A 17,606-nucleotide genomic window follows, 5' to 3' on the forward strand; every position below is an offset into this window, starting at 1 on the left:
CAAGATGGAGAGAAGGGGTTCAGAGAAAAGATGTTGCAGCGGTTCAGATTCACATTTTGAGGAAATGGGTAGGGTATTCCCTGAGCTGCTCTGTGGATCGTTTGTCCAGAAACTCCAGCCTGTGCCCTGAACCAACTTGAAGATCGGAAACGAATCTACTTGCTAGCCAGCTCTCCCCTTACCATCAACAAAAAGGAGGTGAGAGAGAGGAAAGAAACAGGAGAGCAGACTGAGTCAAAAAGAAAAGTCCTCTCACCAACCCAATGCTCCCAAACTTCCAAATTGCACGACCCGGGCATGTCTCCAACTCCCCCACCATAGCCAATTACCTTCCTGCACTCACCATCATTCAAGAATCTCTAGACACCGACAAATGTCTCCCCCACTCCATGCTCTCTCAGTGTATCCCTCTTCCTATTCCCCCAATATATCCCTCTTCCCCAACCCTCCCTCAGCATATCCCGCTTAACCTTAGAGTATACAAAACTTCCAAAACACAGTCTCAAAGATTTAGGAATAGTCTAATCAACATACCTCCATGTGTTAGACGCTCCAACGGTTTGCTCCAGCTTTGTCCGTACTGAACAAGAAGAGAAATTGGTTAACATTCAGATTTGTGTAAACACTCAGAAGGTCAGCAGGATCAGTAAAGAGAAATAGTTAATATTTCAAGACAATGCCTTTCACGGGTCTGATGGTATTCTACGCCAAATGTTAATACAATCCCTACACAGCAGGAGACCATTCGGCCCATCGTGTCTGAACCGAACCTCCAATCGAACCTACCTAGACCAATTCCCCCGCGCTATCCCCATAACCCCGTGCATGGCCAATCCACCAAACCTGCACATCACTCGGAGGAAACACACGCAGACATGGGGAGAAAGTGAAAACTCCACATAGACAATCATCCATGGCCGGAATCTAACCCGGGTCCCAGGCACTGTGAGGCAGCAGTGCTAATCACTGTGCCACCCTAACTCTGCTTCTCTCTCCATAGATGCGGCCCAATTTTCCGAGTGTTTTCTTCAAGGGATGTGGACGTCGCTGACTAGGTCAGCATTTATTGCCCATCCCCAATTGTCCCCGAGAAGGTTGTGGTGAGCTGCCTTTCAGAAAAAGGGGAAACAGTGATGTATTGGTGTTGTCACTGGACTAGTAATCCAAAGACCCAGATAAATGCTCCATCAAGGGTTTGAATCCCACCTCGGCAGATGGTGAAACTTTGAAGTGAATAAAAATCTGGAATTAAACCATTGACAATTGTTGTAAAAACCCTATCTGGAAAAAAGTCTGTGCCTTAAGAGCCAAATGCAGCTCTTCAAGCCCAAATATGTGAGTTTTCAAAATGTCGGTTAAACAATTAAAATTAAATGGAAGGTCCAGCATGGAGCTGCACCTCCAATCATAGGCTGTTTCGTTCCAGTGGAGGAGCGCAGTGAGTTCGGGGAGTTGAGAGTGGGGGGGGGGGGGGGGATTTGTCCATTAGTCTGGCTCATTCCCAATACCAGGATTCTGACTTGCCCTCCCCCAGCATCATACACTCTCATTCATTCAGTGGCTGTGGGTGATGAGTGAGCTCACCGAGACTGGGAGGGAGCCAGAAACACACTCACCCCTTTACACTCTAACATTCTTGACTTATTAATTTTTTGTTTGCTCAGTATGTTGGTTCTATTCATCCCTTTTCTTATTTGAGTGAGAAACGTTTTGAAAGTGCCCCCTACAAGGAGAAAAGAGTTGGGCAAGCCTGGCCTAGCAAGCCATTCAGTCCAAGGGCAATTAGGGATGGGAAATAAATGCTGGCCCTGCCAGTGATGCCTACATCCCGCAGTGCTCTTAGGGAGGGAGTCTGGATTTTTACACCGAGTGTCTGCTAGTATTTTCTGCTTTACTTCTATATATGAGTCTCATTCAGTCCAGGATATAAATAAATATAACATAAATAAAAGGACAATTTAAATTAATTCACAAATTTTAAGTCATTGTATTCTATCAAACTTCAAGATGTATCACTCACCATCATTCATTAACTGTTTAGAATGACCTGCAGAGGCAAAACACAACAAAGGAGTTGCAGGTGTAGAATGTTGGGATTTTCAGAAGGCATTTGAGAAAGTGCCGCACAAGAGATTGTTGCACAAAACTAGGACTTGTGGGATTGAGGATGACCTGACAGACAGAAAACAAACTGTAGAGATGAGAGGTTGACAGGAATTCAAAATCACGAGGGATCTGGACAGAGAGAAACTGCTCTCATTGGCGACGGTCAAGACGGGAGGGCACCAATTTAAGCTGACTGGCAACAGAAACAATTGCAACATGAAGAAAAACGGCTTTAAACAGCGAGTGGTTGGGATCTTATCAATTAAAAGAACTATCTGGTTGGTTATATGCGCACCAACAATTGTATCCGCCTCTATCACTGCCTCTGGCAGCCCGTTCCAGATGCTCACCACCCTCTGTGTGAAGAAATTTCCCCTCTGGTCTCTTCCGTATCTCTACCCTCTCACTTTAAACCTATGCCCGCTAGTTCCAGACTCCTCTACCTTTGGGAAAATCTGTTGACTATCTACCTTATCTATGCCCCTCATTATTTTATGAACTTCTATAAGCTCACCCCTAAGCTTCCTATGCTGCAGGGAAAAAAGTCTCAGCCTATCCAGCCTCTCCTTGTAGCACAGACCATTAAGTCCTGGTAGCATCCTCGTAAATCTCTTCTGCACTCTTTCTAGTTTAATAATATTCTTCCTATAATAGGGTGGCCAGAACTGCACACAGTATTCCATGTGTGGTCTGACTAATGTCTTGAACAACTTCAACAAGATGTCCCAACTCCTGTATTCAATAATCTGACCAATAATGCTGAATGCTTTCTTCACCATAGGAGCTATGTACCTTTAGCCCTAGATCTATTTGTTCTGTAACTCTCCCCAACTCATAGATTATAGGTGGATTGGCCATGCTAAATTGCCCCTTAATTGGAAAAAATAATTAGCTACCCTAAATTTTTTTTAAAATCATAGAATTTACAGTGCAGAAGGAGGCCATTCGGCCCATCGAGTCTGCACCAGCTCTTGGAAAGAGCACCCTACCCGAGGTCAACACCTCCACCCTATCCCCATAACCCAGTAACCCCACCCAACACTAAGGGCAATTTTGGACACTAAGGGCAATTTATCATGGCCAATCCACCTAACCTGCACATCTTTGGACTATGGGAGGAAACCGGAGCACCCGGAGGAAACCCACGCACACATGGGGAGGATGTGCAGACCCCGCACAGACCGTGACCCAAGCCGGAATCGAACCTGGGACCCTGGAGCTGTGAAGCAATTGTGCTAACCACCATGCTACCGTGCTGCCCGGTAGCTCCCTACCATTAATTGAGTAGGTCCTGCCCTGATATGATCAACCAAAATGTATCACCTCACATTTATCCAAATTAAACTCCATCTGCCATTTATCGGCACACTGGCCCAATTGGTCAAGATCCTGTTGCAATCTTATATAACCTTCTTCACTATTCAGATGACTGAAAATGAAATGGGAGGTGGCCCTGGATCAGATTAATAGGTGGTCGAGGGGTTTTACGAGAAGTTGTATAGGTTAGAGCTACAGGGGCAGGATCGGGAGGTGCAGGAATTCCTGGATAGTTTGGAATACCCGAGGGTGGAGGAGGAGGAGAGGGCCACATTGGAGGGGCGATAGAAAAAGAAGATAAAGGAAGCAATTGGGAGGATGCAGTCGGGGAAGGTAGCAGGGTTGGATGGGTTCCCGGTGGAGTACTACAAGAAATTTCGGGATAGGTTGGCGCCGTTGATGGTGGGGCTGTTTGAGGGGGCGATAGGGAACGGGGTGCTTCCACAGACTTTGGGGCAGGCCTCGATCTCCTTGCTGCTAAAGAAGGATAAGGATCCGACAGAGTGTGGGTTGTACAGGCCTATATCCCTATTGAATGTGGATGTGAAAATATTGGCGAAGGTGTTGGTGGTTAGGTTGGAGGAGTGCCTCCCTAAGGTGATCGGGGAGGAACAGACGGGGTTTTCTGAAAGGGAGGCCGCTATTTTTGAATGAGGGTATTGAATGTAGTTATGGTACTAGCAGAGGGGAGGGAGACAGAGGTGGTGGTTGCTGGATGCAGAAAAGGTATTTGTTCGGGTAGAGGGGGGGTATTTGATGGTGTTACAGCGGCTTGGGTTTGGGCCGCGATGTGTGAAATGAGTGCGGTTATTGTACAGGGAGCCGAGAGCAAGTGTCCGTACGAACAATGAGAGTTTGGGGCATTTTGCTCTGCACCAGGGGACCAAGCAGAGGTGTCCTTTGTCTCTTCTGTTATTTGCGCTAGCGATCGAGCCTTTGGCCATCGAGTTGAGGTGTTCGGGGTTGTGGAAGAGAATAGGCAGGGGTGGGGGGTGGAGGTGAAACGTAGGGTATCTTTATACGTGGATGATTTATTATTGTACATGTCAGAGCCGAGTGCGTTGATGGGGGGTAAACTTGAGCTTCTCCGAGCATTTGGGTCTTTTTCGGGGTATAAGCTAAATTTGGACAAAAGTGAATACTTTGTGGTATCCCGGCCGTGGGTGCGGGTGGGGGCGCTGCCATTCTGTAGGGCGACGACCCACTTTAGAAATCTGAAGGTACAGGTGACGCAGGACTGGGGTCGGTGGGAGGGTGATGGTGGATTTGGCAAGGTGAGGGGATCTTCCTCTGTCACTGGCAGTTCGAATGCAGGCGATTAAAATTAATGCCTTGGCACGGTTTTTGTTTATATTGGGGGTGGGGGGAGGAGAGAGTGGCTAGGATTTGGAAGGTACTTATACAGGCAGGCAGTGGGGTTGGCCTCCCGACTCTTATATTATTATTGGGTGGCAAATGATGAGAAGGTCAGGAGCTGGGTCCGGGGGGCGGGGGGGGGGGGGGGGGGGTGACGTTGAAGATCTGCAGATAGTTGAGCCAGCACTTTGTGGGCAGGGTCAAGAGAGATGCCGATTGGGTTAACCATAGGTTTGGGCCAGGGAAGTGGGATGGGTGATTTCGGAGATGGGAGTTAGGAAATTAAAGGATTTGTTTCTGGGGGCCCGTTTTGCGAGGCTGGAAAAGTTGGGGGAGAAACATGGACTGGGGCAGGGGGAGGTATGTAGATATCTGCAGGTCCGGGATTTTGCCACAAAGGAGGTTCAGAGCTTCCCGATAGCGCCGGCCACCACATTGTTGGAGGAGGTATTGACGGCAGGGGTAATGGACAGGGGAATGGTATCGGTGATTTATGGGAAGATTCTGGGGGAGGACGAGGTGTCATTGGAGGGGATTAAAGCGAAAAGGGAGGAAGGGTTGGAGGAGGGTATGGAGGACAAGCTGTGGTGTGTGGTGCTCCAAGGGTGAATGCCTCAACCTCGTGCGCACCTCACGAAGACGAGGATGAGCCGACTCTTTCCACAACCATGTTCACATGTTTTGGTCCTGTCCGAAACTGGAGGGGTATTGGCGAAAGGTTTTTCAGATCATTTCAGGGGTGGTGTATGTGAGGTTCAAACCACGGCCTCTGGAAGCAATATTTGGGGTGTCGGACCAGCCTGGGCTGCAGGCGGATGCGGGGGCAGATGTCTTAGCTTTTGCCTCGCTGATAGACCGAAGGCGGGTCCTGTTGGGGTGAAGGTCAGCTTCTCCGCCCTGTGCCTCGGCGTGGTGGGGGGCCTGCTGGAATTTTTGATGCTCGAGAAGGTGAAGTTTTAGTTGAGGGGGAGGATGGGAGGGTTCTACAATTCATGGGCATTGTTTATCATGCACTTCAATAACTAGATGCCATCGAACATTATTGGGGGGGTAGGGCATTGAGTGTATTGTTTAGCATGTATGGGATGACTGTGGATTCTCTTTTTGGTCTTTCTTGATTTGTATTTGGGATGTCAGGGGGGAAGTTTGGGTTTGTATGTTGAATGGGTTGCTTGTTGGGGGATTGCCAATGTATTTGTTATTGTTGGTTGTCTTTCAGTGGGTGTATATTTGATGAAACAGTGGAAAATGAGGAGAATAAATACATTTTTTTTTTAAATGACTGAAAACGGAAATACATTAATATTTATTGCACAAGACAGTGGGACATTTCATTATTTGCATTACAGAAAAGCTCGCTGGTAGCCACAATTAGATCACTAGCTCAATACCTTCAGCCAGATCTGGGGAACATCCCCCTGGATTGAGATTCCCAGATAGAGAGGAAAATGACCTGACGAGAATGGAAGAAACATTGGCGAAGATCCGATACCTTTTGAAAGAAAAAAAACATAATTTTGCAATTTTAAAAGAAAACAAATTAGTTTTTAACCTCTCTCTCCTCAATGTGCTCCTTAAAAACACCTCTTTGAACAAAAATCTTTTGTTATCACTCTTAATATTGCCATCTTTGACTCAGTTAAGTTTGTATCGGATTGTTAACCACCTTGAGGCATTTCATTATCTCCCGGGTTATATGGAGGTAAACTGTAATTTCCTGGTATACATAGCAATTGGTGTTTTAAGGTCTCTAGTGGTATATGCAGATAAGTGTCAGGTTAAGATTTATTTAACCTCATATGAAGATTTAAGAAATTGGAGTAGACCATTCGGCCCATTGAGCCCGTTTCACCATTCAGTCCGATCATGGGTGATCTTAGGTTTCAACTCTACTTTCCAGTCCACTCCCAATATCCCATGATTCACTGAGACACCAAAGATCTGTCTATCTCAGCCTTAAATATATTCAATGATGGATCACAACACACTGGGGTCGTGAATTCCAAAGATCGCAAATCTATGAGTGAAGAAACTTCTCATCTTAGTCCTAAATAATCGTCCCCTTATCCTGAGACTGTGACCCTGTGTTTTAGATTCCCTGGCCAGTGGAAACAGTGGGTCCACCCTATCAAACCCCCCTTCAGGATACATTTTGTTTCCCTTCAGAATTTTGTACGTTTCAATGAGGTCGCCTCTCATCCTTCTAAATTCCAGAGAATATAAGCCCAATTTATTCACTCTCCCATCATAGTTCGTCCATTTGCTAAAAGTTCTAGTTTTGTTTTACTTATTAATGCCTTTAGATTTGTACTGCAGCTGGTTAAATGTGTTTGCTCCCTGGATACTCAAGGCTTAATGTGTCAGGGTATAACTTAACTGGCATTGCTGTCTCGCTTCTGCTGAGGTGCAAGATGTAGTTTGCAGAATGCATGATTCATGGCTATGAATTTATTTCTGTGGTCTTTTTTAAAACAATGAGACACCCACGGAAGTGAGACTCTGGATAAGATCTCTGGATAGTGATTACATTCCAAGTGACAAACAAGTTTCATCTGCTGTTTTGAAGCAATCAGATTTTGACAATCCTGTTCCCAATAACACTTTACATTTCATAATGAACCAAGGAAAGATGTTGTTAGGGTCTCGGGAACTTTTGGGACAGCACGGTGGTGCAGTGGTTAGCACTGCTATCTCATAGGGCCAAGGAACCGGGTCCGACCCCGGATCACTGTCCGTGTAGAGCAGGGGTGGGAAAACTACGGCCCGCGGGCCGCATGCAGCCCGCCAAAGGTATTTCTGCGGCCCACCAAGTCATTAAAAAAAAAAATTAATTTTTTTAAGGTTAACCGGGGGGGGGGGGGGGGGGGGGGGCTGTTGGGTTACTTACTGGTATAGGGTGGATACGTTGACTTGAGTAGGGTGATCATTGCTCGGCACAACGTCGAGGGCCGAAGGGCCTGTTCTGGGCTGTACTGTTCTATGTTCTATATGAGGCGCCCAGAATCATAACCGGGTGAAGTAATTATTTTACTTAATATACTATGCGGCCCTTTGTGAATTGTGAATTTCTGAATGTGGCCCTTGCACGGAAAAGTTTGCCCACCCCTGGTGTAGAGTTTGCACATTCTCCCCCTGTCTGCGTGGGTCTTACCCCCACTACCCAAAGATGTGCAGGGTAGGTGAATTGGCCACGCTAAAAAAAGATTTGGAGCTTTGCTCGACAATTTGCGGAGTTGGGGGTCAGAGAGATCTTTACCCAGGGAAAATTGGGAGTAATTACATTTATTTTTCTGTACGTAACTGCTCAAAAACATTGCCTGCTTCTGAACTTGGTCAAACACAAGCAGATTTTGTCACACCCAAACATGATGTTGCATTCAATTTCTCGCATAATTGGCGACAGTAAGGGCGCATGGTGTCACACAATTGGGACTTGTATGAAACAGGTCTTTGTTCCAACAGGAAACTTATAATTTCTGTAAAATGAGGCCATTTGCAACATAAGGTGATTCAGTAGAAATTCCTTTGTTGGATACGAGTGGAGCATATTTAAATGTCTAAGGAAAGCAGGATGCAAGTAAGAGACTATCAGAATTTCTTCTCTAAAGCATATATGTTCTGCTTTAAGCATGGAAAATAGGAGTAGGCCTTTTGGCCCTTCTAGCCTGCTCCACTATTCAATATGAACATGACTGATCCCCTATCTCAACACCATACTCCCATGCTCTCCCCATACACCTACAGAGTCGATAAAATCTATTTCCTTCTGAAATATATTCACCAATGTGGCTTCCACAGAGTTCTGTGGAGTTCACAACCTCCAATTTTGTTTTTGTTTTACTGTTTGCAGAACTAAATGCTGATTAAACCTTTCTAATCTGGTTGTTGCTATGAACAAAAATGTTAAGCATTTTGTTTAATTTATTTTCCCTGAGTACATGCTGATTTATTTGTTAAATACTTTCTCTATTGTTTTTCCACTATTGTGTTCTTCTGATTGTAGAAAACTGAAATCAAATGGACAAAGTGTTAGATCAAATACTCAAAAATGATTTTCTGACAATGGACAATTTAAACTATGCTTGAATTCAATAGCCTGAATTTCCACCGTTGGTTTGGGAGTGCAGAGTTGGGACAATACCAGCTGCTCAAACCAGACCCTGGAGAAAGTGTCGCACAAGTTTGGGTTTTCATTCTATTGGGTAATCACAGCCACTGGCCTTGGAAAGTTGGTGTGTAGGCGGGGTGTCTGACTGGGAGAAAGACCACTCTCAGCGCTCTGGCACTTTGTCAAAGCTATGTAAAAATAGAATAGAATGAAAAACAATCCCTTCTCCCTCACCTCCCTCAAACTCCCCATGCCCTATCCAGGTCACTTCAATTCCCCCAACCTTCATTGTCATAGAATCATAGATGTTTACAGCATGGAAACAGGCCCTTCGGCCCAGCTTGTCCATGCTGTGGTGATCACAAGTTAACTAGATGCAATACAACTGAGCAAACACTAGAGGGGGCACGGGAGAGCCATATAAATAGACGGGGACAGGAAGTGAGGACACACTTCACAGAGGGCAGAACTTGGAGCAGGACACACACACACGCCAGCTAGGAGCACTGAAGGTAGCCGTAGGTAACAGCTCTGAAGAGAGAACGAACTCACAATAAAGCATCTTCTCCACATTTGAGACTACGAGCTTTATTAAGACACGAGTAACAACACATGGTACCCAGGAGTGGCTTCAGACGCTTACTACAGGACAACTCAGTGGCAGATACAGAAAGCTCAAAATGGCATGGAAATCTCCTACTGGACATTTGACTTGGGAAGACATCGCTAATTCGAGGATGTGGTATGGATACCCAGATCAGCAGGACCAGACTGGCGTTGTAAGAAATGTCTGGAAAAGGTTTAAACAAATGTTTGATATTTATCTCACAGCTAATGATGTACAAGAAGCCTCAGACAACATTAAAATAGCAATTCTCACCACAGGGCCTGTAAATAGGAAAGTGTATAATGGATTTAAATACTCAAAAGATGAAGACAGAAACAGCTTACAAATGTTACTAAACAAATTTGAAGAGTACTGTGAGAAATTTGAACAGCAAGGCATGCTCAGAGTCCAAACTGCACAGAGACTGAGTGATGCAAAACTTAAAAAATCACGAAAAGAACAAGAAATCGCGAATGAAAAGTACAGATCAAAAAGAAGAAATAACAAGAATTTCTCACAAAGCCAAAACGCTGAAACCCTGTCCAGATCGGGAAGAGAAGATTACTTACAACTTTTAGAAATCCAGTCCTTGTGGGAAAGAAAAATCCCTGAAATCCGCGAAAAACGCAAGAAAATGGCGTCGGAGCACATTTTGCAGTCTCCAGTAAGCAAAGAACTACAAATCGCGTCTGCGCATGCGCCGGAACCGGAAGCCGCGCATGCGCAGTTTAAAAAAGATCGCGGTGCCGATCGTTATGCGCATGCGCAGTCAAAAAAAGTCTTGGTCGCGGATCGTCATGCGCATGCGCAAGCCGCGCATGCGCAATGGACACAGAACCGCACTGGGAAGGAAAGCCAATTTGCGCATGCGCAATTCATTCCTACGCGTGACGTCATGACGTCTGAGCATCCTGACCACGCCCACTTAAAAGGGAAATGCCCGAAAATTGAAAATAAGACACTTAAAGTGGTAAACACAAATTTTCTTGCCTCAGAACACAGAAAAACGCCTGAACTTAAACCAACAGTTAAAAACAACTTGCACAACACCCTGAAAAAAGCAGTCTGCACCACCCAAAGTGAAGAGAACAAAAAGAATTCCGAAACAACAAAAGATGATTTGTTTTTCGAAGATTACCTCTCAGACATGGCTGAGACAGTCGGATATGCTTATCACAGCATCAGCGACACGGTCGCAAAGTTCAACACGAATCAACTCGTGGTAGAAGAATCCAACCAGGATGATTTGGTTTTCGAAGAATACTACTCAGACACAGCTGAGTCAGTCGGATATGCTTATCACAGCATCAGCGACACGGTCGCAAAGTTCAACACGAATCAACTCGTGGTAGAAGAAGCCAACGAAGATGAAATGGGTATCAAAGAATACTACTCAGACATGGAGGAGTTATTTGGACATGCTGATTACAGCATCAGCGACACCGTTGCAAAGCTCAACACGACTCTACTCATGGTAGATGAATCCAACACCATGATGCCATGGCAGCTCGTCGATACATTGGATGACAGCAATACCCTAGACGAAGACGACGCCACACAGAGAGCACAGGAAGACTCCACAGAGCGAGCGATGACAGGCTCCACAGTGCGAGTGATGAAAGACTCCAAAAGGGATGCAAGCAAACACTTCCTGGCGAACACCATGCATGAACAAGACCATGGAGGTAAACCCGCTGTATCTGAGCAACCGCAAGCAGACTATGAAAGTCTACCAAGCTCACAGGAACAAAAAGAAGACAATGCACCTCTACCCACTGCATGCGAAGACAGTGACAAGGTGATCACACTCGACGTACAGGATCACAGCGAGACTGACAGTTCTCAGCTTGTCTGTACCGACGCACAGAGCGAAAACAGTAACAAGGTGATCGCACTCGACGTACAGGATCACAGCGAGACTGACAGTTCTCAGCTTGTCTGTACAGAAGCACAGAGTCGGGCCACCCAACAGTCCAGAGAGACGATGCCGAAAGAAAACATGCAGATTTTGACTCCAGAAGAGGAGCACCTGGAGTCCAGAGAGACAACGCCGAAAGAAACCATGCAGATTCTGACTCCAGAAGAGGAGCACCTGGAGTCCAGAGAGACCAAGCCAAAAGAAATCATGCAGATTTTGACTTCAGAAGAGGAGCACCTGGAGTCCAGTGAGACAACATCAACGGAAATCATGAAGATTTCAACTCCAGAAGCGGAGCACCAAGAGTCCGGAGACACCACGTCAACTGAAATCATGCAGATTTGGACTCCAGAAGAGGAGCGCCAGAAGTCCACAGACACCACGTCAATTGTAATCATGGAGGTTTTGACTCCAGAAGAGGAGCGCCAAGAATCCAGAGACACCGCGTCAAACGAAATCGAGAAGAATTTGACTCCGGAAGAGGAGCACCAAAAAAGTAAAGATGAGGAATCCAATTCTCCACAACTGATTGATGTCACCTGCACCGATGCAACATCAGATCATTCGCACCACTCTCGAGACGAAATGCTCAATGACTCAAATTATCCACTCGGGACACGAATAGAGTATAACAAGAAAAACAAAAGTCAAAAGAAGCACAGCAGAAACGGGACAAACAACAGCAAGAACAAAAGCAACATGAAGTGAAGCGCGACAAGACCAACAACAATAGCAAGAAGCACAGCAGAAACGAGAACGACAACAGAAAGAACAAAAGCAACATGAAGCGCGACAAGACAAACAACAAAGTCAGGCACAAAGATAGCGACAACACCAAAGACAGAAACGACAAAAACAGCAACACGAACGGCAACGAAAACAACAAAGTCAGGAACAATGACAGTGCCAACACCAAAGACAGAAACGACAAAAACAGCAACAAGTACGGCAACGAAAACAACAAAAACAGGAACGACAGAAACAACAGCAATGAAACAACGACTTGTACACAATGGTACTACTCGGCACATGAAGGACAATGCCACAGCACACTGCAAAACGATAACAAGACTACAAACATGTCATGGGATGACAACGAATCGCACAAACTCACGTCTGCTCCAGAACGAGCAAGCACACCAGCATCCAAGGCGGATGAGACAATAAATCAACACCACAAGCACAGAAAAAAGTCCATGCCAGTCAACATCAGTGAGGTGACCATGCAAACACCTCGGGATGATGCATTGGGTACTTAAAATAACAAGGAACACCAACAACATTCACAGCGGACTTGCAATATCAATATCACCACATCATCAACAAAAAATAAAAGAAAAAAAAGCTCTGAACAAATTCATCAAGTTTGGACTCATAAATGTTTTTATTAAGATTGGACATATAACTACATTGGCTTTGTACAATATGCAATAGCACCATCATCTGTATAGATACGCATATCATAAGTAACTGTTTTCTATAATTTTCTTTAACGATGTACAGCAAATATGTAAAGAGAAAAAGGGGGATGTGGTGATCGGAGATTGACTAGATACAAAACAACTGAGCAAACACCAGAGGGAGAGCTATAAATACACCGGGACAGGATGTACAATTTTCTTTAACGATGTACAGAAAATATGTAAAGAGAAAAAGGGGGATGTGGTGATCACAAGTTAACTAGATGCAATACAACTGAGCAAACACTAGAGGGGGCACGGGAGAGCCATATAAATAGACGGGTACAGGAAGTGAGGACACACTTCACAGAGGGCAGAACTTGGAGCAGGACACACACACACACGCCAGCTAGGAGCACTGAAGGTAGCCGTAGGTAACAGCTCTGAAGAGAGAACGAACTCACAATAAAGCATCTTCTCCACATTTGAGACTACGAGCTTTATTAAGACACGAGTAACAACACACATGCCACCCACTTTCTATTACTAAGCCCGTATTTGACCCATGTCCCTCTATATACACCCTGCCCATGTAACTGTCTAACTGTTCTTTAAAGGAAAAACATTGTACATGCCAATCTTGGGGAGGACATCTTCCACACCACATTTCTGCCAGAACTACCCCGCAAATGGGTATAAAGTGTCCAAACCACTCAGGCCCCCTATGCTACCTCATGCCCCTCTACTCACCCCACAGTCCTGCATACTCCCATGCCACCCATTGCCCTTAGACTGTCCAAGCCAACTCAGCCAACAACCACCATGGGTAGACCTCATCTGAGATTGAATGAATTAACTTACTGAGGAATTCAGTATTTTTTTTAAAAAGCTGGTTGATACTCATTTACCACATTTAACTTCCTTTGAATACAAGTGATTGTTTTTATAAGGGATTGTCATCCCACTTTCAATGGCTTTATAACCACTTGGAGCTGACAATAAAATTGAACTGACAGGTACCCACTGTGACAATGATGGATTGTGAAATCAGACACAGCACTAATGTTATAATGCTAATCTTCAGGCTTATTTCAACAAAGTGAAATAGCTCGCATTTTCTTTTTAACACTGCAGTTCTTTTCAAATATTTGAATGGAAGGTGATTTTAATTCCCTCATAACTGCCACCCACAGCTCCCACAAGTTTATGCACATTGATGTCCACTTTTACATATCCCAGAGGGCACCTGACTGTTCCCAAAGGTGTCCTGGGGCCATACTCAAAAGGGTGCATTACCTCTCCAATTAGGTGCCCTATCTTTCCAAAGATCACCATTCAGGCCTAAAGTGTACAACCTGTGTTAAGGACATCCCGCTAGTGAAAACCAGATCAATCTGAAGGCAGCTGTTCATTGACATGTGCAGTTGCCTCCATGAACACAGATATGCTATTTAGAACCTGCTCCCCTCAAAAATGGCAGCTGTTGAATTTGGGGGTGAGATAGAGAGCCTCTCCATCTTTATGAAAATTTAGGTCCTAATGTGTACAACTTGGGATTGTTAAGTAGTAAAATGTAGAGGGCAGCACGGTGGCGCAGTGGGTTAGCCCTGCTGCCTCACGGCACCGAGGTCCCAGGTTCTATCCCGACTCTGAGTCACTATCCATGTGGAGTTTGCACATTGTCCCCGTGCCTGTGTGGGTTTCACTCCCACAACCCAAAGAGGTGCAGGCTAGGTGGATTGGCCACGCTAAATTGTCCCTTAATTGGAAACATTAATTGGGTACCAGCCAACACCCCATAATTCGGGTGGGAGTGGACCAGGAAATTCCACCTAGAGCAGGAGTCACTCCATGGTCGTCACCTAAGTTCTCAAGGAATTAACATTTTAAGGTGGTTGAGAATAATGCTTGATTAAAGTACCTGGATTTGAGTGATTGTAGCTCTTAAATCAAAATGAAGATTTTAATTTACTGTCACGTGTACCGAGATACAGTGAAAAGTATTGTTCTGCATACTGTTCAGGCATGATTTATTTGAATGGAAGGTGATTTTAATTCCCTCATAACTGCCACCCACAGCTCCCACAAGTTTATGCACATTGATGTCCACTTTTACATATCCCAGAGGGCACCTGACTGTTCCCAAAGGTGTCCTGGGGCCATACTCAAAAGGGTGCATTACCTCTCCAATTAGGTGCCCTATCTTTCCAAAGATCACCATTCAGGCCTAAAGTGTACAACCTGTGTTAAGGACATCCCGCTAGTGAAAACCAGATCAATCTGAAGGCAGCCATGAAGCCCTGAATGGTGATCTTTGGAAAGATAGGGCACCTAATTGGAGAGGTAATGCACCCTTTTGAGTATGGCCCCAGGACACCTTTGGGAACAGTCAGGTGCCCTCTGGGATATGTAAAAGTGGACATCAATGTGCATAAACTTTTTGTGATTTATGCACGGGGACTCCCAAATCCTTCTGTGCTGCACTTTTCTGCAGACTTTCTCCATTTAAATAATATTCACCTCCTTACAGATCAGTCCGATGGGGAGTCATTGAGGAGTCTTGTACATGTGGGGAAGAAACTGTTCCTATGTCTGGATGTGCGGGTCTTCAGACTTCAGTACCTTCTGCCTGATGGAAGGGTCTGGAAGAAGACAATGCCTGGGTGGGAAGGGGCTCTGATAACGCTGTCTGCCTTCCTGAGGCAGCAGGAGGTGTATACAGAATCAATATGGGAGTGGCAAGCCTGTGTGAAACTAGGGGCAGCTCGGTAACATAGTGGTTAGCACTGTGGCTTCACAGCACCAGGGTCCAAGGTTCGATTCCCTGTCTGTGTGGAGTCTACACGTTCTCCCCATGTCGGCGCTGTTTTCATCCTAGTGCACCGGATTTCTCCCACAGTCCAAAGACATGCAGGTTAGGTTGGTTGGCCTTGCTAAATTGCCCTTAATGTCCAAAAAAAATGGTTAGATGGGGTTATTGGGTTATGGGGATAGGGTGGAAGTGAGGGCTTAAGTGGGTCGGTGCAGACTCGATGGGCCAAACGGCCTCCTTCTGCAGTGTATGTTCTATGTTCTCATTTTCCTGCATTATATTCCATCTGCCAAGTTTTTGTTCACTCACCTAACCAGTCTATATCCCTCTGTAGACTCTGGACCTTGGATTCATGTCTCACTACATTGAACCCTCCACCATCTGGCCTAGGCTTGTAAAATCCTACCAACTGTCCTGGCTTGAGACAATTCACACCTCTTTAACCGTTGATTATCCCTTTCTCCAGTCACATTGTCTGGACCTGTGAAGACTTAATTACCTGCAAAGACTCACATTCAAAGTATCATCTTGCATCACTGGCTTTGACTATATATGTTTGTGTAACCGATCTCTTCACTCACCTGAAGGAGCTACGCTCCGAAAGCTAATGATTCCAAACAAACTTGTTGACCTTTAACCTGGTGTTGTAAGACTTTAGTGTAATGAGAATGACAGAGTCCACAGGTTAGGTGTGTTGTGTTATGTAATTTGGAATAACACAAGCTGTCACTTGATGCAGTTTTGAGTAAAAGATGTTCCAGACTTTAAAGTGAGTTCAACTCTCTGCTAATCTAAATGTAGTAACTCAGTCTAACTGAACCAGCCTGGCTCTGAGCCACGTGCTGGGGTGTGATGCTGAGGGTACACCCTGTCTCACTCTGCAGATGTTGGTCTGTGGAAAGAGGCGGGGTGTGAGTGTCTCATCTCTTTTATAGTGATATACCACCCCTGAGTGTCCTGACTGCTCATTAGTTGTGTCCTATTCTATGTGTTCATTAGCTGCATGTTTGCATATCATGTCAAGGTGAGTGGACGAAAGACTTGGCAGATGAACTATAAAGCAAGAAAATGTAAAGTTACGCACTTTGGTTGGAATAATAAAGGAGTTGAGCTTTATTTAAATGGTGAAAGAGTGCAGCACAGAGATTTTAGCCTCCTAAAATTAATTGTAAAGCGTCTCTGACCACAAATGTAGTCAGCACAATAAACAGATCACACACACTTTGATCATTTGAAAAAGTGGAACAAGCAGCTTTAAATAGTGTCTGAACGTGGGGTGGGGTGGAGCCACATATTTCTGGCCCTGTCTGCACGAAACTCGGACAGACCCCCCAAAAGGCCTGGGCACAGCAGCCAGAATCACCCACCCCCACCTCACCCGTCTACAGCCGTGAGTGGGCGGGAGGCTGCCAACCAAGAGAAACCCCTCCATCCGAACCGCCACACCCACCTGTGCCCCGGATACATGTTGCCCCCTTCCAGCAGCCGTCGTCTTCTCCACGCACAGGAACCACCCTGCCGACGTCATCGCGCAGATCCCCGCCCACCCAGCGCGTTGACGTCATCGCGCAGGTCCCCCGCCCACCCAGCGCGCTGACGTCATCGCGCAGATCCCCCGCCCACCCAGCGCGCCGATGTCATCGCGCAGATCCCCCGCCCAGCCAGCGGGCCGACGTCATCTGGAAACCCCGTCCCGCCCATCATGATGACGACCTCTGGAAGCTCCGCCCACCCCGGCTGCTGGCGCCTTCTGGGTGCCCCGCCCACCAAACCCCGCGTGATGACGTCTTCTCGCCGCCCCGCTCCTCAGGCAAGTTCTGCTGTCAATCACAGCAGTCACGTGGGGCCAGAACCTCAGCTGCTCTCATCTGCAATGTTGATGCCAAACTTCGCTCCCTTTCTGCCTGTGCGGTATGCCGCCCAAAATACACCAAACTCCGCTGACAGAGCCATCCTAAAACAATCGGTGGGGTTTAACAATT

General features: G+C 45.9%; 1 protein-coding gene across 5 annotated transcripts in view; it reads right to left on the reverse strand.

Moving 5' to 3' along the window:
- Nucleotides 1–17,179, reverse strand: part of LOC119969315 (acyl-coenzyme A thioesterase 9, mitochondrial-like) — a 64,984-nt gene extending 47,805 nt beyond the window's left edge. For 2 of the 5 annotated variants that reach the window (XM_038802780.1, XM_038802777.1), the window contains exons 1-4: nt 17,075–17,179; nt 6,171–6,271; nt 2,021–2,047; nt 535–580 (exon numbers count right to left, since the gene is read on the reverse strand). In XM_038802780.1, coding sequence (XP_038658708.1) covers nt 535–580; nt 2,021–2,047; nt 6,171–6,271; nt 17,075–17,091 — 191 coding nt within the window. In that variant the 5' untranslated portion in view covers nt 17,092–17,179. Of the gene's footprint in view, nt 1–534; nt 581–2,020; nt 2,050–6,170; nt 6,272–17,074 lie in introns of all 5 variants that reach the window. The other 3 variants (XM_038802785.1, XM_038802778.1, XM_038802779.1) reach the window with 2 other exon arrangements.
- Between the last annotated feature and the right edge of the window lie 427 nt (nt 17,180–17,606).

Source organism: Scyliorhinus canicula, chromosome 7 (assembly GCF_902713615.1).
Source record: "Scyliorhinus canicula chromosome 7, sScyCan1.1, whole genome shotgun sequence".
NCBI classification, from domain to species: Eukaryota; Metazoa; Chordata; class Chondrichthyes; order Carcharhiniformes; family Scyliorhinidae; genus Scyliorhinus; species Scyliorhinus canicula.